Below are 25,289 nucleotides of genomic sequence, written 5' to 3'. Positions count from 1 at the left end.
TATATATACACACATACACACACACACACACACACATACATACATACAAAAAAAAAAGTTTTTTGGCTGAACTTGATACAATCATGGACATGTTTTCTAAATTAGTTTACTTAAATTAAAACACAATCACTTTGTGTAGAAAGGACCTAGTTGAATTGGTTAAACCCAGCTACATTAGACATGTCATTGTTACTCAAATAAATCTCTTATTTAAGTACCAACCAATGTAAGTGCATGTTAGCATGCTAAAAACATGCTGGTTGGAAGCACTACAGAGTGTAGTTTAGTTACTATGCTATGGTTATAGCACTTGCTCAATGAAGTGAAATATCAGTTTCATGTGTGACATTTGCGTGTCCTCATCATTAGCTCAAGCTCCACTCTTCACCATAATAGTAACCCCCAAAACTCCAACATAACATTAACTCTTCTAAATCTTAACATAATAAAACATTAAACTCTAACAAACACATAAAATAACATGTCATTTTTAACTTTTACTCTCCCCATCAAGTCCCATGAAAAGCATGCTGGGAAATCCCCTGCCCAGGTTCATCAATGCAACATTAACACCACAAAAAGTATTCACATAATCCCAACTCAAATGGATTAAGTTAACTTCCATTTTACAAATTTAAATGGATAGAATGCAATTAAATAAGTTATGACAAAATGTTATTGAATTGTGTTGCTTTAGTTAATTTAAATTAAGTAAATTGAACATGCAAATTTGAGCCTATAGTATATCTACTGGATATACATATAGCAAGAATGAGAAAAAAAGCTCCATTAGTTTGGATTTTGTGAAATATGTTGCCCGTGTTCTTGTGTGCAAACGTGGTCACATGTTCTCTGAGAAATTCCACACAATTGTCTGTATTTGGAGTGACAGGGCATGTTTCCTCTGCTTCTATTCCAAATATGTTCCATGACATGCTGGGCTAGTCTCCAGTCTCGGACACTGTGCAGTGACAAATCTACATTAAACCATTTCAGATTAGCTTCAACGGATGATTCCATTTAACAGTCTAAGCAGAGGTGAGTAGTAACATGCTACATTTACTTGAGTAACTTTAATAGAATTTAAAAAAAAGAAAAGAGTAGGTTTAAAAATGGGTACTTTTTTACTCTTAAGTAAATTTAAAATTGTTATGGCACACCTTCCTTGGTCTAGAGGTATGGGAAGGTGGGTAACAAATGTTTTGGAGAGAGCGCAAGAGTGATCCTGTCTCCAGATCCCAGAGCAACCACAAATTACATCAACATGTGATATGGCAAAAATATAACAGTTTAAAGAAACAGTGGGATAAACAGACATAGACTTCAGGAGTACAAAAAACAAAAGACATTCTTCCTAGAGGGTTTAGAAAATAGCTTACCTATCGAAAATAGGAGACAAGAAAACACAATCACTTCCTTAACTCCCTCTCTATAAATAAACAGGAGAAAACAATCTTTCAAAGTAAATGGCGTCCACCTCCCTACTAAAGAATCCCACAACATTAACAACTTAAGTACACAAAGTAAAGCTGGTGTAATAAAACTAGTGTAGAAAATACACATACAACTGTTAAGTATTTCAACACAAGTATAAGCAGTACACAACTGCAAATATGACAAGATCGGATAATTTTACCGACTTGAATCTTTGAGTCTCGTTCAGCAAAATGAAGGAATCTTTTTCCGTCATTTAGTTCATTTGAGCAGAATCAGATTAAAAATGTTACTTTTTCAATAGCCAAATCCCCCGCAAATACGTCTACTTACGCAAACTTTGATTATTGTCCCAATAAGGAAAAATGTATAATGCAGCTAAAGGACAAATTATGAGAAACAAATGATTAGCTCACCTCTGGATTGAATCTTCTTGTCCGAGTCGTTCGTTCTTCTGTCACGTGACAGCTGTATGTGCATAGCGTGTAAAATGTGACGAAAGAACGAACGACTTGGACCAAAAGAGTTGAAAGGTGAACTAATCATTTCTGTTTCCTATACAGCGCCTATACGGTTTTCACGTAACAAACGAACGGAGGTTGCGCAATGCACGTGCGGTCAACACAAAATGAACGAATCACTCTGAGACTACTCGTTCTTCCGAGTCACATAAAAGATTAGTTCAAAATGAACAAATCATTCATGAACGACCCATCACTACTACTCACTTTAGCACAACAACTAGCACAATCTGCTCAAAAGCTGGGAACGAGAGATAGAATAACTCTTGCAGGAGAAAATATTCTGTGCGTCTCTCTCTAAGGTGAAGAGAGTTGTGGGCCTCTTGTACTCTCCATTCCTCAGCTGAGACAATCATAGGTAATGATCAGCAGGTGGCTCTCATTATCCTGCTTAAATGGACAGCGAAAATGACAAGGAATGCACAGGGAGACACAACACACACACAAACCACACTTAAATATCACCGTCACAATGATAAAATATACATCCCTTGGGACGTAACACCCCCACCATTAAGGCTAAATACCAACCTAAGAGTTTGCACATGCTCTCCCCACTTTTTCAAATACATGACTACATCTAAATAAATTTCAAAAGGTTTCACTATGGCCAGGACTTTTTGCATAAGCCTCTGAAACGTTGTGGGTGTGTTACGCATCCCGAAAGAGAGTACCTTATACTGCATGAAGTGATCGGGGGTTACAAACGCAGAAATCTTAGAAGCACGGCAAGTAAGAGGCACTTGCCAATATCCTTTAAGAAGGTCAAGCTTGGTAACAAACCTTGAGGATCCTACCCCATCAATGCAATCCTCCATCTGTGGCAAGGGAAACAAATCTGCCGTAGTTATTTACCTTACGGTAATCAGTACAGAAACGAAAAGGAGTCCGGTTTGAGAACGAGCAGACAGGGGGAACTCCATGGGATTTGGCTGGGCACTGCAAGGTCGTGATGCAACGTATTCAGCTTCTTTCATAACTACTCTTTTTCTGGGATTCACTCTGTAGGGGTACCGTTTTATTGGAGTACACTCACCTACATCAATATCATGAAACAGCACGGTGGTCCTACCTGGCACATCCGAAAACAGAGTGGGGTATGTGTGCATTAAACTAATCACCTCCTCTCGCTGACTGTCAGACAAGTGAGAAAGATAGTTAGGCAAATCTTTCAATATCACAGAGTTTTTTTAAATGTTTGTCAGAATTGAGGGTCTTTGTCCGTCAACCCATCATCATCATCTAGACAGTAGCTAACAGAAGAGGGTGTAGCAGCAGAAGCTATAGCTACAGGAAGAGATTTGTCAGTACATACCAGATATCTCTTTAGCATGTTTATGTGACGCGTGTTTTTCGTCGGTGATCAGGAGTACAGACCACATAATCAGTGTCACTAAGTTTTCTCTCGATTTTATAAGGCCCAGAAAACTTAGCTTGGAACACTGAGCCAAGAACAGGAAAAAGAACAGCAACAAGATCACCTGGTTTAAAATGTTGAATAAGAATTTATCAAAACAAGTCTTCATCTTGGACTGGGCTGTAGCCAAATGTACTTTAAAACCTCCCAGGCCTTAAGTCGTTCTCGGAAGGAACTAACATAGTTCAGAATAGACACGGGTGAGGAGTTTTTAGCCAGCATATGTTCGCTCAACATTTTCAAGGGTTCTCGAACAGTGACGAAACACAAGCTCGGCAAGGCTAAATCCCACAGCATCCTGCACAGACTCTTGGGCAGCGAACATGAGTAAAGGAGGACCTACATCCCAATCTCCTCCAGTCTCAACACAATAAGCACAAATCATGGATTTTAAGGTTTGGTGGAACTGCTCAAGCGCACCCTGCGACTCAGGATGGTAAGCACTCGACAACTGATGTGACACCCCCAATGCCTCCAAAGTCTGTTTGAACTTTTTGGAAGTAAAGTTTGAACCCTGATCTGTTTGGATTTCTCTTGGCAACCCAAACATAGTACAAAACATTACCAGTTCTTTAATTATTGCTGGAGCTTTAACTGTTTGCAACGGAATGGCTTCAGGGAACCTAGTTGCGGTGCACATAATCATTAATATGTACTGATACACTGATTTAGACTTAGGCAATGGTCCCACACAGTCTAGAATTAACCTTTCAAATGGTTCGTTCATAGGTTGTAATGGGGTAACTGGAACCTTTTGATCTGGTTTAACTGCTAGTTGACATACCGTACGAGTTCTACAGAACTCCAAAACAGATGATTTGAAACCAGGCCAGAAGAAATATCAAGAGACACGTCGGGATGTTTTCCTGACCCCCAAATGACCAGAGAGTACATGCTCATGAGCCAATTTTAGGACTTGTGAACGGTAACCAAGACAATTTGTCGTACGTCTTGTCCCTCTGAGTCAGAGAGCTGGGGTTTCCATCTACGCAGGAGTATGCCATCTTCCCAGAAATAAGCTACTCTAGCCTCAGGCACATGCGTAACGTCCACTACTGCATTGATGCACCCGACTAAGGAAGGGTCTGCCTTTTATGCGGCAGCCAGCTGCTCTCTTCCGACTTGAAGAAATAACTCTGGTTCTACTGATGACTTACCAGAGCCAGCAAGAACTTCAGGTTCTACAGTTAACTTACACTCAAGAGGTTCAGACGGGACACTTGTCAGACGTGTCAGAGAGGTCAACAACATCCCCAAACTTCAAAGACTGTGCATGTGTCACTACACACGCAGGAAATGCTGAAGGAAACTGATGCAAAAGGTTGGATGGTTTGTTTGCATCAAGCTCACTTGTTACTATTGGTCGGAGGAAAACCTTGCCACCTGCAAGATCATTAGCTAATATAAGGCCAACACCATCAATAGGTAACTGTGAATGCACTCCAAGCTTAACTGTAAGCACAACTGCAAATATGACAAGATTATTGTTATACTACTCAATTTAGCACAACTAACACAATCTGCTCAAAATCTGGGACCAAGAGATAGAATAACTCTTGCAGGAGAAAATATTCTCTGTGCATCTCTCTAAGGTGAAGAGAGTTGTGGGCCTCTTGTACTCTCCATTCCTAGGCTGAACCAATCATAGGTAATGATCAGCAGGTGGCTCTCATTATCCTGCTTAATGGACAGCGAAAGTGACAAGGCACTCTTCAGTTAGGGAGCAGTAGTACTGTGTACACAACTAATAATCTAAATTCTTTCAACACTGAAAACTGTAACTACACTGAACTAACAACTAAAAGCTATAAAATAGCAAAAGTAGGCATTAATAAAACATGATCTTGCTTTGGTTTATATTTCCCTGTGGGACACTGTTCACATTTTCACTGTAATAATTACTTACTTACTAGAAATGTTTCCAAACCTCTCTTCTTAGTCACAGATTCATCCAGATCTGACAAGAGACCTTAAAGGGATAGTTCACCTAAAAATGAAAATTCTCTCATAATTTACTCACCCTTATGCCACCCCAGATGTATATGACTTTCTTTCATCTGCTGAACTCAAATGAAGATTTTTAGAAGAATTTATCAGCTCCTTTGGTCCATATAATGCAAGTGAATGGGTGCTAACATTTTAAAGCTCAAAATCACATAAGTCAGCATAAAAGTAATCCATAAAACTCCAGTGGTTAAATCAGTTTCTTCAGAAGCAATGTGACAGGTGTGGATGAGAAACAGATCACTTTCACATTCTTCTTCTTGTGGTGATTCACATTCTTCTCTGCAAATCACCACCTGCTGGGCAGAGAGAAGAACTTCTAGCAAAAAAATGACTTGGAATGTTGATCTGTTTCTCACCCACACCTATTATATACCTTCTGAAGATATGGATTTATCTACTGGAGTCATATGGATTACTTTTATGATTCCTTTATGTGGTTTTTGGAGCATCAACATTTTGGCACCCATTCACTTGATTAGTACTGACATACAGAGCTGAAATATTCTTCTAAAAATCATAATTTGTGTTCTGCAGAAGAAAGGAAGTCATACACACCTGCAATGGTATGAGGGTGAGTAAATCATGAGAGAATCTTAATTTTTGTGTGAACAATCCCTTTAAGTGATAGCTCAGCCATAATTTAATATTCTGTCATCATTTCCCTACCCTCATGTTGTTCTAAACCCCATGTGACCCTTTGTATTCTGTGGAACACAAAAGATGTTAGAATGTTAGGGACTGACAGTCTTGGTCACCATTAACTTTCAAAATATAGAGAAAAAAAACACATTCTCTGAAAGTAAATGGTGACCAAGGTTAACATGAATGATGACAGAGTTTCCATTAATAATAATAATAATAATAATAATAATAAAAATAATAATTCTGTAATACATGTTAAATGTGTATTATGTAATGGAATATAGAGGAGTTAACGTCCATTATGTCATTTGTGAAAGTAATGAGTTACTCACTACTTGAGCACTCTTTTAATTGGATACTTTCTTACTCTTACTCGAGAAATTATTTATGTTAGCACTTTTACTTCTACTTGAGTAATTATTTTTTAAAGTAATTGTACTTTTACTTGAGTAAAGTTTTTGGCTACTCTACCCACCTCTGAGTCTAATCAAGCCATTTTCCTGTATTTCTGTCATTGAGGTCGATGTGAACTTTCAGGAAAATGGCTTTATTAGACAGGTAGACAGACAGGCACATGGGAAAATATTATAATTTCAGAGTATTTGAAGCCATTTTGGAAATGTAAACACAGCAGCGAAGCAAATAATTCACACATTAGGACAAATATTGACAAACACCAAACTCCCACTTTTACACATAGAGCCAAACAAGAAACTGTTAACTGCTGTATTCATTCTGTATGAATGCAGACATAAACTTGGCCTCCCACACACTCATGCTTATCGACAATGGCCTGGAAGCATTCCTGAACTTGTGTCCTTGAGCTTTACATCCATCTTTAGGGTTTCTATTTTTGAATATGATATGAGTAATCATTTTCATTCATGCATAAAAGAGCTATGTACATATCTTACATTATAATTTAGTCATTATAATTCTAACACAGGATGCAAGTAAATCCTTGATTTTTGGACAGTATAAGCATGTACTGTAAATAAGTATATGTGTCATAAATTCTTGTGAATAATCTTACAATCATGCTTATGGTAGCCTTTATGAAGGGTTCAACAAGGAGTCACTATACATTTGCACTTGTGTGTCATTATCAATTATTCAGCATATTTCCACAGAATTCCTATCATTCACAAAGATCTACATATCAACAACCCTTTGTGTGTTTATTTATTAAATACTCTGGCAAATTTGAATATGCTTTTAGCTTCCAGTAAGGATGTAATGCTCTCAGCCCCATTAAAGACTTTTCACCATGTTTAAATCCATTCCACAGAATTCTGCAGATTTCACACAAAAATCAGGACAAAAAATAAATAAATAAAAATAAGAACAAGCCCACAAATTCCATCAGGGTCTGCTCATTATTCACCAATGTCTTGTCTACAGTACAGAGAGTAAACGAGGGGAAAGACAAGCATTTACAGCTCAACCTGAGATTCCCTCCCTGATGGAGGGAACGAGATGTTGTGTCGATGTAGTGACACTAGGGGTCGCTCTTGGGAGCTCCAAACACCTCTGATTTTTGAGAAAACGCCAATGGGAATTGGTGAGTGGAATTTGCATGCCACTCCCCCGGACATACGGGTATAAAAGGAGCTGGCTCGCAACCACTCATTCAGGTTTTGCGCTGAGGAGCCGAGACAGGGTCCCGGCCATTTCAGTGAGTATTTCAGTGTTGTGGCAAGAGGGACACAACGTCTCGTTCCCTCCATCAGGGAACGGAGGTTATGACAGTAACCAAGATGTTCCCTATCTGTCACTCACTCTACGTTGTGTCAATATAGTGACACTAGGGGTCCCAATACGAAACGCCACAACTAGCTGAAATGTGTTACATCGATTGGCAGGGCAGGTGTGGGCAAGCCACTGCGTGCCTCGTAGCAAGCGCACCCGGTCCTCACATAACCTCCCCCAATGCTCCACGAGCGTCGTACGGTTCCCCGCAGCTCGGGGACAAGCCAACTGCCCATAATGGTGACAGGCCGCACCAGCCATGGCCTCTTCTCTTCTTTTTTCTTCCCAAAAAGTGGAAATCGTCCTAAAAAAGTGCATGTCTTCCCCTCAAGGAGGGGAAAGGCGCTGTACGCAAGCGGTACACCCAGCCAGTTGCCCCGCATATTTACCTGTTCGTACCTGACAAAACACGGGATGAAACCGGCTCAACTCGGAGATTGTAGAATCTCGCGAAGGTATTGGGTGTTGCCCAGCCCGCTGCTCTACAGATGTCTGCTAAAGATGCGCCATTGCTCAGGGCCAAGGAGGCCTCCACACTCCTGGTGGAATGTGCTTGAAGCTCCAAGGGGGGCGGCACATCCTGGGCCTGTTATGCCAAAGCGATGGCATCAACGACCCAGTGGGCGATCCTCTGTTTAGGGACAGCCCTCCCTGCTGTCCTCTGAAGCAGACAAAGAGCTGCTCAGAGCATCTAAATCTCTGCGTGTGATCCAAGTAGATGCGGAAAGCATGCAACGACAAGGCTGGGTCTACTTCCTCCTGGGGCAGCACTTGCAGGTTCACCACCTGATCCCTAAATGGGGTGGTCCTCTCTCAGGGGAACTCACCAGGGAGCGGCTGTCACGAGGAGTGTGAGCTCTGAGAACCAAGTCTGTGTGGGCCAGTAGGACACTACCAGGACAACCTGTTCCTCATCCTCCCTGACCTTGCACAAGGTCTGTGCAAGCAGGCTCACTGGGGGAAACGCATACTTGTGCAGCCCCCGGGGCCAGCTGTGTGCCAGCGTGTCTGTGCCGAGGGGAGCCTCGGTCAGGGTGTACCAGAGCGGGCTGTGGGAGGATTCCCAGGAAGCAAACAGGTCTACCTGCACTTGGCCGAATCGACTCCAAATCAGCAGGACCACAGGGGGGTGGAGTCTCCACTCTCCCCTGAGTGTGACCTGCCATGACAGCTGTGGGTGTGGCTTGCAACGACTTGAGTCGCTGCTGACTCCAGGGGAGGAGATGGCGGGCGAGTTGCGACATGCGACGTGAGCGTAAGCAGCCTTGGTGGTTTATATACGCTACCATCGCCGTGTTGTCCGTCCGGACCAACACGTGCTTGCCCTGGATCAACAGCCGAAGCCTCCGCAGGGCGAGCAATACCACCAGCACCTCTAGGCAGTTGATATGCAAACGCAGTCGTGGCCCTGTCCAGGAGCCCGTGGCTGTGTGCCCATTACACACGGCACCCCAGCCTCGCTTGGAGGCACCTGTCATAACAACTACGCATTTGGACACTTGCACTAAGGGGACCCCTGCCCGCAGAAATGCAAGGTCCATCCAAGGGCCGAACAAGTGACAGCAGATCAGTATGATGGCCGTGCGCCATGCCCATCTCGGGACTCGAGTCTGAAGCCAGTGCTGGAGCGGTCTCATATGCATCAACCTGAGCAGCGTGACCGTCGCTGAGGATGCCATATGCCCCAGGAGCCTCTAAAATTGTTTCAGTGGGACCGCCGTTCTCCACCTGAATGACTTCAGGCGGTTCAGCACCGACTGTGCGTGCTCGTTCGTGAGGCACGCTATCATAGAGACTGAGTCTAACTCATCTCTAAAAAGAGATGCTCTGAACCGGGGAGAGCTTGCTCTTTTCCCAGTTGACCCGAAGCCCCAACCGGTTGAGGTGCCCGAGCACCAGGTCCCTGTGCGCACACAACAAGTCTCGAGAGTGAGCTAGAATCAGCCAGTTGTCGAGATAATTGTGGATGCGAATACCCACTTCCCTTAACGGGGCAAGGGCTGCCTCTGCGACTTTCGTGAAGACGCAAGGCGAAGGAAGACCTTGTACTGGTATGCCCGGTCCTCGAAGGTAAACCACAGAAAGGGCCTGTGCCGAGGTAAACCCGAGACGTGGAAGTACGCGTCCTGCAGGTCTACCGCCGCGAACCAATCTTGATGTCAGACGCACAGCAAAATGCGTTTCTGCTTCAGCATTTTGAACGGGAGTCTGCGCAAGGCCCGGTTCAGTACTTGCAGGTCCAAGATTGGCCGCAACCCACCGCCTTTCTTTGCACGATGAAGTAGGGGCTGTAGAACCCTTTCTTCATTTCGGCTGGAGGGACAGGCTCTATCGCATCCTTCTGCAGAAGGGACGTGATCTCCGCACACAGGGCAGCGGTGTTCTCACCCTTCACCGAGGTGAAGCGGACGCCGCTGTTCCCAGTCGGGTGCATGGTGAACTGAATCGCATAGCTGAGTTGGATGGTCCTGGCCAGCCATCGCGACGGGTTGGAGAGAGCTAGTCACACCTCCAAGCTCCGGGCGAGGGGCACCAAGGGGACAATCGCATCTGACGTACCTGCGGGTGGGGCCTCGCGGTGGGGTGGAGCAGGAGACGCTACGTCGAGGAGCCTCACGTCCCGAGCTCTTGGCTGTGCTGAGGGGAACATCGAAGCACTTACCTTGCTCCGCATACCCACCATAGGACCGGTCAGTGACAGGGGAGGAGGGAGACTGTCCTTGTGACTCATCACAACTGCCTGGGCGTTGGTGTGTGTGTGCCGCAGCTGGGTGCACAGGGGCGGGGGGCCCGCCTCTGCAGCGTCGTGCCTGCCGTGAACGTGTGGTGTCTGGCGATCGTAACAATGATGGCCTTAAACACCGGGTGTGTGACCCAGGGAATGAGGAAACTGCTCTTTCTATGAAAATGTGGGTATCGCAGCCCCTCGGGCATGCGGCGAAATCAAAATCAAAGCAAACAAAGGATTCTCCTCCTGGCCCTCCACTGGGGGATGGAGTGATCTGTTCACCACCTCCAAACTTGTAGCAGGTCTCCATGTCCCTGGGATGCCCGTCTCAGGGGCGCTTTGAAGCATTTCTAGGGTTCTTGGTGACAGACCGTGAGACGGGGGCATCAGCTTCCTGCGGGGGGCTTTACACCAGAGCTGGTGTCATCGCCGCAGGGGGAGCAGACATGGAGCGGGACCTTGATCCGCAGGATGTGTTGGATGGCCTCCATCTGCCTCTCGACCCCCTATAACTGCTGGGCAAAGTCCTTGATGGTGTCTGCTAATAGGCCAACCCTATGAGATGGGGACGTCAAGGAAAAGCACCTTGTCGGCCTCCCTCATCTCGACCAGGTTAAGCCACAGGTGGCGCTCCTGGACCACTAAGGTGTGTAGGGCTTTACTGGTTGTTTAGATCAGTGTTACTATCAGAAATAATTAATAATTATTTCTGTAGTTATTAATCAATATTTAAATTAATTAATTGGATCTAACTCATTAAAACCTCATATAGGACTCCAGTAAATGTAGTGTGCTACGTTTAGGAGCAAGTTTGGTTATTAGCAATAATTAATAATTATCAAAGATAATTATTAATTATTAAAATCAATAGAACATTGATGAGAATCAATGTTAGCTTTTTTTTTTAATCCTTTAAAATCAACACTTATCAATTGTTAACATCGATGAAACATTAAAATTAACACTAGCTTATTGATCATTCTAATTCAATCAAAGATAATTATCAATTATCAAAAATCAATAGAATTAAGGATTAACATTGACGGGGCACCACCCTGAAATCAGGGACTAATAACCGAATATTAAAACAGTCTCAATATTAGATTGTTTTCTTAGGAAAATCGACATCCAAAGAATATCGATTTTCGAATAAAAAAAACAATGAATGAAGGTTTGAATCCGAGCACTGACATCCTGTCAGCATGACACAGGCGTATGCAAAACAAACCAAAACACTTCTCTTTGTAATATAAACAAAGTTTATTTATGCAGTAATATCAATTAATAATTAATACAATGCAGTCAATAAACTTCCGACTTACAACTACAAACTAAACAGTGATATGATTAGATATGGAAATAAAAATAATCCTATAACACAAGGTGTGTGTGTGACAGTGTGTGTGTGTGTGTCAGTGTGGTTAGTGAGAGAGAGAGAGAGAGAGATGATTAAGTGACAGCCCGAAAGCTGATTTCGCGATAGCTGGAGATGAAGCAGCCGTGTTCATCACTCAGAGACGCGGTTTTACGAGCGGGGCTCGTAAAAGTCCCTTGTTATTTGACTCTTTAATGGATGAACTCAGTTGCTGTCTCACCCACGATGGCGAAAATGCACAACAGTCCAATTTGGTTGGACTACAATACAGCAAAACAAATTCGTGATAATTAATACCCTGAGTATTAATAATTAGCGGACATGGCAGTCCGTAAACTGTACAAGCAAAAACCTTGAAACACAAGAATAACACGCTATAACCTCTTACTTGAATCGCATGAGGACACAGGTAGAATGTGTTTTCCTCCGTCCTTTAATTTTGACCCGGTTTCTTGAGGCTCGTGTGATGACGAGAGCCGTTTCCTCGCGCTGTCGGCGGCCGGTACGGCTGTTGATTCTCAGAGGGCGGTACGGCTGTTGATTCTCGGCGGGCTGGCGGAGAACTCAGAAATGTCGACTTGATTGAAGATTGAAGAGAAATCTTTAATATCTTCACTTCTGTAGGCCAACGGATGAAGATGCGAATTGCTCGGCGGTCTCCTTCGGATCCGTTAGAGTGTTCGGTTGAACACAGAGTAATCTCAACTCGTCCAGCGAGATGGAGATTGTATGGCTACAGTTTCAAGTCGGACATTACTTCCTTATGCCACGAGGTTACACCGGAGAGCAGCAAAAAGCTACGTCCATATTCGGTGAACGAAGTCGCCGGAAGCCACTTTGGAAGCATTTCAGAATTATTTGAAGTCCTGATGATGTCATGTTTGAGGGACGTTCTGTTGTGTGCCTCATCCAATAGGAGTTGAGAGCTCGATCCTTTAGAGGGCAAGGCTTCATGGATCTGTAGTCTGTTTTGGACTCCCTTTGTTTGATTTTGGCGTGATTTTTATCAGTACAACATCTGACTTAAAAGGAGGGGGCTTGAGGAATGTTTTTTATGACTGTTAGGCCTGCCTTTGTCTTCTATCTGAATACATGAGGCCCAACAGGTGGACATCGCCTGCCCGAGAATCCGCGCCATGACCGCGCCAGCGATCGGTCGCTGAGCGCAACTCCTGCATCAATCAGGACTACCCTCGTGCAGTTATCTCAGCGCCTTGGCATGGTGCACTTGCAGGAGAGCCATGGCGTGCAGGCAGAGGCGGCCTGCCCAGTGGCACTGTAAGCCTTGGTCACCAGGGACGACGTGAGCTTACAGACCCTAGATGGAAGTCTCGGATGATTCTGCCAGGTGGCGGAGTTTTGCGGGCACAGGTGCACTGCAACCGCCTTGTCCATCTGGGTAATCACTGTGTACCCCCTGGCTGTCCCACCATCGAGCGTAGTGAATGCGGAGGAGCTCAGAGATAGGGTCCGGGCAGTAAAAGGTGCCTGCCATGATTTCGTGAGCTCCTCGTGCACCTCCGGGAAGAATGGGACTGGGGCGGGGCGCGGCTGTGAGCTGCGCTCTGAGCCCAGGGACCAATCATCAAGCTGTGAGGGTTCAGGGCAGGGTGGAGGGTTCCACTCCAGCCCAATGCTTGTGGCCACCCGGGCAAGCATGGCCGCCAGCTCTGAGTCGGCCTCAAACTGGGCCACTGCACCCAAAGGTGGGATCCCAGTGGAGTCCTCCGTGTCCGACTGGATCAGCCTGCTCTCCAATGCTTCGATCGAGAGCTCATCCTGTTCCCGAGCAGGTGAGACAGCGATCGTGGCCATCAGAGGCGGAGAGGTGTGTTTGTTCAGTGTGATTGTAAATGTGATGTTTAAATAAATGCTTTGTTAATTTGTTAATTCAGAGGTAAGTCTGAGGGGTTGGAGGGGTGTTCAAACTCACATGCAAAAGGCCCAAAAATCGTACACATAAAAGCCAAAAATGCTGATAATACCGCTCAAAATGTTCTTAAGGAGGATGTGGTTTGTTTTCACTGTGGTCAGCCAGGCCATACTAGACCTCTTTGTCCACTTAAGAAGCCAAAAACAGCTAGCTTGTGTTATGTGCCCCATTCAGTACAATCATCTTCCATAAAAACCAGCTCACAACCTGTTGTTTCTGTCTTATTAAATGGTAAACAATTTTAGCTTTGGTGGACACTAGTTGCACTTATACACTAGTTCAGAGTAGATATGTGCCCAGAGAAGACTGGAGTGACAGTGAGACAGTGCTGTGTTCACGGTGATGACACTCCTTTACCAACAGCTGAAGTGTACATAGAGGTGTTAAATCAGTCATATGATGTAGGTGATGCATTACTGAGTCCCTTCCTTACCCCATCTTGCTTGGCACAGACATGCCTGTGTTGCCTTAGCTAGTGCGGGACACAGCGTGGTGTGGTGTGGTTACAAGGGCTCAGTCAAAACAAACAGTACAGCCAGTTCCAGACCCAGATCCAGATAACGCTATGCAGACCTTACATTTTAGTTCTGTTGATGTGGAAGTTGAGTCAGCACCTACAGAAGAGGTCAGGTTACAGCAGCGTAGAGAGTGGGTGGAGGATTTTCTGGAGAATGCTCAACACCCAGTTGAAGGTATGGGTGATCCTGAATTGTGTGACACAGACATTGTGATTTCCAATAATATAGCCCAGCTGCAGAAAGAAGATCCAACTCTTGCAGTGTGTTTTGAGCAGATTAGGCCTGAAGAGGAAACTGATATTGTGAATAATGAGATGTTTATGTTGAAGGATGAGCACCTATATAAACAGACTAAGGAGGGAGAACTTAGATTGGTTGTACCTAAAGCACAAATAAATTAAGTGTTGGAGTTAGGTCACACCATCCCCTGGTCAGGTCATTTAGGTTTCAGGAAAACATTGCTGAGAATCTCTAAATGATTTTACTGGCCTAGAATATACACTGACATTAAGGAATTCTGTCAATACTGTCCTGAGTGTCAGCTCACCAGTGGTAACGCACCTGCACATGCACCACTCATTCCCCTGCCTGTGCTTGATGTGCCATTCGAAAGAATAAGAGTGGATGTGTTTGGTCCGGTAGAGAAGAGTCAGACAGGTAACAGATTTATTTTGGTAATTTCTGATTATGCCACAAGATACCCTGGGGCATACCCACTATGAGACATTACTGCCAAACAAATTGCTACAGCCATGTTTAATTTCTTCGCTCAAGTGGGTATACCAAAGGAAGTCTTGACAGACCAAGGCACAAAATTTATAAGTCATACGCTTAGACAGGTTTATCAGCTTTTGGACATTAAAAGAGTAAGAACAACCCCTTACCACCCTCAGACTGATGGGCTTGTCGAGAGGTTCAATCAAACTCTCAGGAACATGTTAAAGAAGTTTGTTTCAGAGACAGGCAAGGACTGGGACAAATGGCTTTTTGCCTACCGTGAAGTGCCCCAGGCATCAACAGGATTCTCGCCATTCGAATTGTTGTATGCCCACCAAGTGCAAGTCCATTGGACATGCTGAAAGAGAGCTGGGAGGTGACAGACAACCCAAAGAAAGAGAACATACTCTCCTACGTCCTCAAAATGAGAGAAAAGCTGCAACAAACAACTGCCCCAGCTCGAGAGAACCTATGACAGTCACAAGCGCAACAAAAGCTATGGTATGACAAGACGGCAAGATCATGCACCTTGGAACCAGGTGATCAAGTTCTTCTGCTACTGCCCACATCTGAGAATAAATTGTTGGTGAAATGCCAGGGACCATACCAAATCAACAGGAGAGTAGGCCCAGTGACCTACGAGATCAAGATTCCGTCATGCAAGCACCCACTGCAAATATTTCACATCAACATGTTAAAGAAATAGTATCCACGCAATTCCCCAGTGAAACCGGAGGATGGTGCCGATATTTCCATGCTGGTTAGAACTGTGGGAGGAGAGGAAGAAGAGGAGGAACAATACTTACCAACAGTCAACTACAACACTTTACTGAGGAACAGAAACAGCAAGTACTCCAATGCTTACCTGATAAACTTTTCATGAACAGGCCTGGTAGGACAGAATTGGTGAGTCATGCCATCACTCTTAAAGACTCCAATCCTATCTGCCAAACTGCTTACCGGGTACCTCAGAAATTGATGCAAGTAATGGAGGAACTCCAAGCTATGATGGAGCTAAGAGTCATTGAACCATCATCTAGTGAATGGAGCAGTCAGATTGTGCTGGTGCCGAAAAAGGATGGCACACTACGATTCTGCTTGGACTTCAGAAAGCTTAACAGCGTCAGCAAATTCGATCCATATACAATGGGTGGATGCATTGGTGGAGAGACTGGGAAGGCAGAGTTCCTAACCACGCTAGATCTCTGCAAGGGGTACTGGCAGGTACCACTGTAACCTTCTTGTAGAGAGTGCATGGCTTTCAGGACCCCTTTCAGTCACTTCCACTTCTGCGTCCTTCAGTTTGGGCTCCATGGGGCCCCAGCAACCTTCCAGAGGTTAATGGACCAGGTTCTCCGCAATACCAAGGACTATGCTGCTGCTTACCTGGACGACATTGTGATATTCAGCAATACCTGGGAAGAGCATTTGGAAAACCTAAGGATTATACTATCATGCATTAAAGTACCATCCGCCCGGATAAGTGTGCCCTTTCCAAATCCGAGACACAGTACTTGGGGTTTAGACTGGGTCACGGAGTGGTCCGGCCTCAAGTGGGGAAGGTAGAGGCCATTAAAGTAACTGAACGGCCTACTACTAAGAAACAGGTCAGATCATTTTTAAGACTTGTTGGCTGGTACAGGAAATTTATTCAGAAATTTACACTCACAAACTTAACTAAAAAGAGCCAGCCCAACAAAATCATCTGGACTGAGGACTGTGAGGAAGCTTTTAAAGACCTGAAGGATGATCTGTGCAAAGAGCCTGTGTTACAAAACCCTGACTTTCAAAAACTATACACCGTACAGACTGATGCCTCGGAACATGGCATTGAGGCTGTACTTTTGCAAGAAGGATGAGACCAACTTAAACCCATAGCCTACATCAGTCGGAAACTCTTGCCCCGGGAAGTAAATTACTCCACGGTGGAAAAAGAGTGTCTGACTATAAAGTGGGCCTTGGACTCACTGAAATATTATTTACTCGGATGGAAATTTTGCCTGTAAACCAACCACCGAGCTCTGGCTTGGCTGGGGTGGATGAGGGACACAAATGCCCGAATCACCAGGTAGTTCTTGGCTGTACAGCCATTTGACATTGAGGTGCTGTACAGGACAGGATCAAAAAACTGTACAGCAGATTTTCTTTTGCGGACACCACAGGCGATGTCTGGAGAGGGAGGGGGAAATGTCACAGAGGGACACTGTGACTAAGGACTTTTATTTTGAAAACATAAACACTGGACTATGAACATTTACATACATACATACATCTGTTGTGCATTTTACATCAGATATCTCAGATGTGTTTGTATTGTTTTGTTGTATGTATTGTCTAAGATTGTTCTGGTCTTCATGGTGTTATGTGTTTGTTTATTAATTTATGTATTTGTTATATTAATTTATGTATGGGTTAAGAAATAACAGGAGACAGGTAATTAAGTCAAACGTTTATTTCTCTGGTTTATACATTCATATACACATTACAACAGTCATACTTAATGTCTTGGATCATCCGCTCAACCCAAACAGTCAAACCATTTACAATGTAATGCCACCATCTTTTATCCTCCATTTTCCTGCCAAAACAGAGGCCTAGTCCATTGTCTGTTGTGTCAGGGGGACATCGATGTGTGTCTATTCAGTGTGATTGTAAATGTGATGTTTAAGCAAATGCTTTGTTAATTCTTTTGTTTTTCTTGGTTGTATGTCCTTTATTGTTACAACAGTTGCTTTTGGTGATTATAGGTTGTATACAGTACTGTGCAAAAGTTTTAGGCACTTAAGATGTTTCACAAAAACATTTGTCTTAAGATGATTATTTATATCTTCAGCTTTAGTGTGCCAATAGGAAAAATACATTTTAGACTCCCAGACATTACTTTTACAAATAGAAAAGATTTGAATAGAAGAACAGGGCGCTCTGCAAGAGATGACATTGCCCCCACAGTGCCCCCCACTGAACACAGTGTCAGTCTGAGATTACATGAAGAGACAAAAGCAATTGAGACAGCCTAAACAGATTGAAGAACTGTGGCAAATTCTCCATGAAGCTTGGTACATCCTTTCTTCCAACAACCAAGAAAAACTGTGTCCAGATGTACCTAGGAGAATTGGGTCTGTTTTAAAGGCAAAGGTGGCCACACCAAATACTGATTTAGCTTTTTTATGTTTACTGGACTTTGTATGATGTTAACTGATAAATGAAATCTATTTAATAAATATTCATTATTTTTGAAGACATCCTCACTGTACAACTGTCACATATTCCTTGTAGTTTGTATTGGCTTATGTTGAAATTCTGGTTTAGTTCCCTGTTCCTGCTTCCTGTTAGTTTTGTAGTCCTTTGTAGTTTCTTTTCATGATTGGTTTTCCCCTGATTGTTTCCCCAGGTGTTCCTCGTTCCCTTGTTTTCCCTTGTGTATTTAAGCCCTTGTTTCCCCCTGGTTTTTTGGTCAGTCTTCATCTGTATTATGCTGTGCTTTGTTCCCTGTGTTTTGTTTCATTATGTTCTGAGTTACCTGGTTTACTTTTGTTTTATTAAAAAAAGGCTGCATTCCTCTCCTGTCTTGTCACAGAAAGACTGACCCAGAAATGGAGCTAGCAGCTGTCAGGATTCTATTCCTTGAGCAAGGGGACCGTCCAGTTGAGGATCACGCCCGTAAGTTTTTAGAGCTGGCAAATGTAGTGCACTATTCAGACCGCTCTCAGGCCGGTCTGAATAGCGCACTGAGGGAACTCATGCCTCCGGCTGATCCTCACTGGACGCTCGGCGATTATGTGGAGAAGGCTCTGGAACTTAGCGGTACCCTTATACAGAATCAGAATGAGCTTTATTGCCAATTATGCTTACACATACAAGGAATTTGTCTTGGTGACAGGAGCTTCCAGTACACAACAATACATAAACAGCAACAAGACTTTTAAAAAATAATTAAATTTGAATAAAAAATAGATAAATATTGAAAAGAAAAAAGTAAATATAAAATACACAATAGACTATATATATATATACACACACACACACACACACACACATATATATATATACACACACACATGCTTGCCGCGGTCCTGGGAAGACAGGCCGCCAGTGACACCGCCGCCCCACGCGCCGTGGACTTTGGAGGGGAGCGTGAGCGGCCGACTGACCCAGCCTATGTCTGGGCTTTCCTATGAATACTACCCCGCCCCTTTCACGGAGCCTTGTTCACCCCTTTTATTATGAACGCTATTTCCCCTTGGACACTTTATTACCCCTTTGGACATTTTTGCGTTTATTATTGTTTCCAATAAATGCCTCTCCAAGGCTTGATGCCACACCCACTGTGTCTGTCTGCCACAACACATACATATATATATATATATATATACATACATATATACACATACATATACACATATATGAATATACATACATACATACATACACACACACACACATACATAGTGCAAATCTAAATACAAATCAGTTATGTACAGTGCAAGGAAATGTAATGGCAGAAGAGGTAGAATGTGTTGGATAATATAAAAAGACTAAGCTGTGTATTGTACATTGGATTATGACAGGAACTCTGGGCCATAACATGCGTCCACGGCCCATCTCAAAGCCTTCCACGGCCCCTGTCTCGAAGCCTTCCATGGCCCCTGTCTCCAAGTTGTATGATCTGCCACTGATGTCGGTGTATAGGTCCATGAAGACCCTACCTCAAAAATTGTCTGTGCCCACGCCTGCCATGGTCAATGAGCCAGCGCCCACACCTGCCATGGTTAACAAGCCAATGCCCACGCCTGCCACGGCCAACGAGTTGCCAGCCTCGTCCATCTCAGAGCCAGCATTGCCAGCCTCTTCCATCCCAGAGCCAGTGTTGCCAGCCTCGTCCGTCCCAGAGCCAGCGTTGCCAGCCTTGCCCGTCCCAGAGCCAGCGTTGCCAACTTCAGCCATCCAGAGGAGGAGGAAGAGAAGAATAGTTTCCGTTACCATGTCTCTTCCCATGTACATGACCACGGAAGTCATTTCCGAGTCTCCTCCCATGCCCACGACCACAGAGGTCATTCGCAAGTCTCATCCCATGTTCATGATCATGGAGGTCGTTTCTGAGTCTCTGCCCACGCCTACGACCACAGAGGTCGTTCCTGAGTCTCTGCCCATGTTCACGACCACAGAGGTCGTTCTCGAATCTCTGCCCATGCCCACGACTACAGAGGTCATTCCCGAGTCTCATACCATGTTCATGATCAAGGAGGTCATTTCTGAGTCTCTGCCCATGCCCACGACCACAGAGGTCGTTCCTGAGTCTCTGCCCATCTTCACGACCACAGAGGTCGTTCCCGAATCTCTGCCCATGCCCACGACTACAGAGGTCATTCCCGATTCTCTGCCCATACCCATGACTACAGAGGTCGTTCCCAAGTCTCTTCCCATGTACATGACCATGGAGGTCGTTTCCAAGTCTCTGTCCATGCCCACGACTACGGAGGTCGTTCCCGAGTCTCATCCCATGTTCATGACCACGGAGATCGTTTCCGAGTCTCTGCCCATGCCCACGATTACAGAGGTCGTTCCCGAGTCTCATCCCATGTTCGCGACCATGGAAGTCATTTCCATTCATCCAGGACTCTTTGTCTCGAGCCTCCCACGGCTGGGCCCCTCGAGCCTCCCACGGCTCCGTGTTCCATGGCTCCGGCCCCAGAGTATTCCACAACTCCGCCCCCAGAGACTATTTCCCCAGTGGCTCCGCCCCAGAGACTATTTCCCCAGAGTCTCCGCCCCCAGAGACTATTTCTCCTGCGGCTCCGCCCACTTCTCCAGAGACTATTCCTCCAGCGGCTCCACCTGCTTCTCCAGAGACTATTCCTCCAGCGGCTCCACCCACTCCCCCAGAGACTATTCCTCCTGCAGCTCTGCTCTGGTCTCCTGGCCATCCGCCTGATCTGCTCTGGTCTCCTGGCCCTCTGTCTGATCTGCTCTGGTCTCCTTGGTCTCCTGGCCATCCGCCTGATCTGCTCTGGTCTCCTGGCCACCCACCTGATCTGCTCTGGTCTCCCTGGTCTCCTGGCTGCCCGCCTGATCTGCTCTGGTCTACTTGGTCCTCCGAGCCTGCAGCATCGCCCTGGCTCTCCATCCCTCTGGCTCTGCCTTTGTTTCAAGCCTCCCTGACTTTGCCTTGTTCCTCTGCTCCCCTTGCCCCTTGTGCCCCCCCCCAGAACTACCTGTTTTTTTCTCCCACATGCCATGGACAATTTGTTTTTGTTTCGTTTTTTTGGAGCGTCTGGAATCCGCTCCTTAAAAGGGGGGCTCTGTCACATATTCCTTGTTGTTTGTATTGACTTATGTTGAAATTCTGGTTTAGTTCCCTGTTCCTGCTTCCTGTTAGATTTGTAGTCCTTTGTAGTTTCTTTTCATGATTGGTTTTCCCCTGATTGTTTCCCCAGGTGTTCCTCGTTCCCTTGTTTTCCCCTGGTTTTTTGGTCAGTCCTCATCTGTATTATGCTGTGCTTTGTTCCCTGTGTTTTGTTTCATGTTTTGAGTTACCTGGTTTACTTTTGTTTTATTAAAAAAGGCTGCATTTAGATCCTCATTCCTCTCCTGTCTCGTCACAACAACATTTTTCACAAGTGCCTAAAACTTTTGCACAGTAGTGTATATTTGGTAATTTGTGTTTATGTCTCACCTGTGGTGGTGTGTAATATGGTTTCACCTAGGGAGGAGGGGCTTCATCTTTTTAAGGGAACTCAGTTTTATTGGGAGCTTTTTAGTTAGCTCAAACTCGTTGAGTGAGTTGGTTGTTGTCTTGATTGCTGGAGTGCAGTATTTGGTCAAATCCAGTTGACATAGCAAAATACTTGCCTATAACTTTATTTTTGTACATAGTGTTTACTTTTTAAGATTTTGTATTTGCTTATCTGCACTGTAAATATCTCTACACCACACTGGAATTTATTCTTGCACCTTGGGACAAATAATACTTCATCAAACTTTACACCATCTCCACGCCCCTAATTTTTACGCCTCCATCTGCTGGTACATCTTAGAGTCAACAGTGTAACCCAACAACACCTGTGCACGGCTATTCAGTTGCTGCTCTGCTGACGCTACAACAGGATAGTTCACCCAAAAATTAAACACCCTCATGCCATCCCAGATGTGTTTGACTTCTTTCTTCTGTTGAATACAAACTAAAAATTTTAAAAGAATATCTCAGCTCTGTAGGACCATACAATTCATATCAATGGTGGCCAAAATTTTGATGTTCAAAAATCATATAAAGGCAGCATAAAAGTAATCAACATCTCCAGTGGTTAAATCCATATCTTCAGAAACAATATGATAGGTGTGGGTAAGAAACAGGTCAATATTTAAATTGTTGCCACCTGGTTGGTAGGGAGAAGAATTTATAGCAAAACTTAAATAAGGACTTAAATATTGATCTGTTTCTCACCCACAACTATCATATTCCTTCTGAAGATATAGCTTTGACCACTGGAGTTGTATGGATTACTTTTATGCTGCCTTTATACACTGATCAGACACAACATTAAAACCACCTGCCTAATATTGTGTAGGTCCCCCTCGTGTCGCCAAAACAGCGCCAACCCACATCTCAGAATAGCAATCTGAGATTCTATTCTTCTCACCACAATTGTACAGAGCAGTTATCTGAGTTACCGTAGACTTTGTCATTTCGAACCAGTCTGGCCATTCTCTGCTGACCTCTCTCATCAACAAGGCATTTCCATTCACAGAACTGCAGCTCACTGGATGTTTTTTGTTTTTGGCACCATTCAGAGTAAATTCTAGAGACTGTTGTGTGTGAAAATCCCAGGAGATCAGCAGTTACAGAAATACTCAAACCAGCCCATCTGGCACCAACAATCATGCCATGGTCCAAATCACTGAGATCACATTTTTTCCTTATTCTGTTGGTTGATGTGAACATTAACTGAAGCTCCTGACCCATATCTGTATGATTTTATGCATTGCACTGATGCCATACGATTGGCTGATTAGATAATCGCATGGATGATTGTTGGTGCCAGATGGGCTGGTTTGAGTATTTCTGTAACTGCTGATCTCCTGGGATTTTCATGCACAACAGTCTCTAGAATTTACTCCGAATAGTGCAGTGAGTGGTAGTTCTGTGGATGGAAATGCCTTATTGATGAGAGAGGTCAACAGAGAATGGCCAGACTGGTTCGAACTGACAAAGTTTCAGGTAACTCAGATAACTGCTCTGTATAATTGTGGTGAGAAGAATAGCATCTCTGAATGCTATTCTGAGATGTGGATTGGCGCTCTTTTGGTGGCACGACGGGGACCAACACAATATTAGGCAGGTGGTTTTAATGTTGTGGCTGATCGGTGTATGCTTTTTGGACCTTCAAAGTTCTGGCCACCATTCACTTGCACTCTGTGGACCTACAGAGCTGAAATATTCTTCTAATAATCTTCGTTTGTGTTCAGCAGAAGTCAGAAAGTCATACAGTACACGTCTGGAATGGCATGAGGGGGAGTGAATGATGAGAAATTTACCTTTGGAAACCCTTTAATTGTTGACTTTAAGACCACATTTATTTTTACAGTAAATGATAATGATTATGTCACAAATGGAATAAGCTTATCGCAACATAACTAGTATTAGAAGAAGCATGAGTATTAGATCTGGTGGTTAGTACAAATGCATGCATACATTTAAAACACTTGGACCAACCATACATTTATGAGGATTTGTCTGCTTAAATGTGCAGTACAGTGTTCCATGTATAGTTGACATAAAATAATTATGAAAAGTTGACAGGTTCTGCAGTGTGACAGCCTACACACCATCTAAAACTATTTTTAAACACATTATTCTAATTCTTTTATAATTATTATACATGCAGTTTTTATGGTCTAGTAAAAGAGAGATTACATGGAATATTTATACTTAAAAATTCATTTCTCACAACTTAAAATGAACTAGTGAAGGCAAAAAGGTGATTTAAAAAGTGAAAAACAAAAGAAATGGTAAGCATCTACAAGATCTAAGATATACAGTACACTTCACCTTATATTGATATAAATTTTAGCCTAAAATTTTGATGTTGATAAAAAATAATTAAATTAAATAAAAAAGCTCATGCATCAACTAATCGCCATATGCCAGCACAGAAGTCACACTTCTACTGCTGTGTGGTGGCAACAGGGACTCAGTCACGTTTGCACAGTGTCTGCCAAGATTAACCCTGCTTTTTGAAGGAAAAAGAACGAGAATAGGGAATTTTGTAGCTCATAAAATGGTGATGCAGGTCAACCTTTTTTCCATGCCTGGAAAATGTAATTTCATGAGGCTAAATGAGTAATATGAACTAAGAGTATTCAGATACATCTTAATGTACTGTAAGGTGTTAGCTTGTACATTAGTGTCTCATTCAAAGTCATTTAATTGAAAGTCATTCAAAGTTAAGGGCCTTTAATGACATGGAACAAGACTTAAACACAAACACAATATAGAACAAACACAGCTCAGTGATAACAGGGATGAGAACAGTTGCTGCATGCTTCATCCTAATGGCCTCAACCTCAAAGGCATATTTGTTTCCCAGAACAGTTCAGCATGCCCACAAATCCCTGTGGAGTTGCAACCATCTAATCTGAAGTGGACATCAGAACGCTGTGGAAAAAGGAGCCTAGGAAACCATTAATATCCACGAATCAAAGGCCCTGATTACACCTGGTATTAACATCTGTCTCAAATCATAATTGGTCAGGCAAGACAGATTGTTTTCACTTCCAAAACATCTCCTGTGACCACTTGTGATTGAACTCTGAGGAGAGGGTCTCTGATTTCATGACTACATACAGTACATGAACAGCTGGTTGGCACAATTGCACAACATAATTATACTCATGAATTAAAACAAAATAGGCAATATTTTGTGACATTGAATGTAACTTAAGCCTTTGTTAGCACGTTTTAGGTTTATCTTGTTTGTTTCACCAAAGATATTCAACAAAAACGAAAACTGCGCCAACCATCCCTGGTCTCCTCTACTACTTGTATTTAATTAGAAGCAAAGCCCAAGCTTTGTTATTACAGCAATAGGGACTTTGAGTCATGAAACCTAAACACCAACAAATCCTTTCCCCTTAACCCTCTCGTGTTACATCTATCCATTAACATTGTGAATTCTCTTTGGCAGCCAAAGCAAATGAGGGCACCTGCTTTCAATGTATGGTCAAACACAAAGTCTTTGTGTTAAACATGTA

The 25,289-nt window shown here is 43.7% G+C and overlaps 1 protein-coding gene across 1 annotated transcript; it reads left to right on the top strand.

Annotated features, from left to right (window-relative positions):
* The first annotated feature begins 966 nt into the window (after positions 1–966).
* Positions 967–21,633, top strand: LOC127410368 (saposin-like protein 11). Its single transcript, XM_051645587.1, has 2 exons — positions 967–1,038; positions 19,610–21,633. The coding sequence occupies exons 1-2, from the start codon at positions 1,011–1,013 to the stop codon at positions 20,971–20,973; spliced, it is 1,392 nt and encodes a 463-aa protein (XP_051501547.1). The 5' UTR covers positions 967–1,010; the 3' UTR covers positions 20,974–21,633.
* Positions 21,634–25,289: the final 3,656 nt, after the last annotated feature.

This window comes from Myxocyprinus asiaticus, chromosome 19 (assembly GCF_019703515.2).
Source record: "Myxocyprinus asiaticus isolate MX2 ecotype Aquarium Trade chromosome 19, UBuf_Myxa_2, whole genome shotgun sequence".
NCBI lineage: Eukaryota > Metazoa > Chordata > Actinopteri > Cypriniformes > Catostomidae > Myxocyprinus > Myxocyprinus asiaticus.
Note: the sequence above shows the minus strand (reverse complement) of the source record. Positions and strands in the feature narration are given on the sequence as shown.

Bases quoted from the DNA above. Each gene is read 5' to 3' on its own strand.
- LOC127410368 (XM_051645587.1), top strand. From the start codon at position 1,011: ATGATTCCATTTAACAGTCTAAGCAGAG. The intron at 1,039-19,609 runs GTGAGTAGTAAC...GGATTATGACAG, and splicing joins ATTTAACAGTCTAAGCAGAG to GAACTCTGGGCCATAACATG.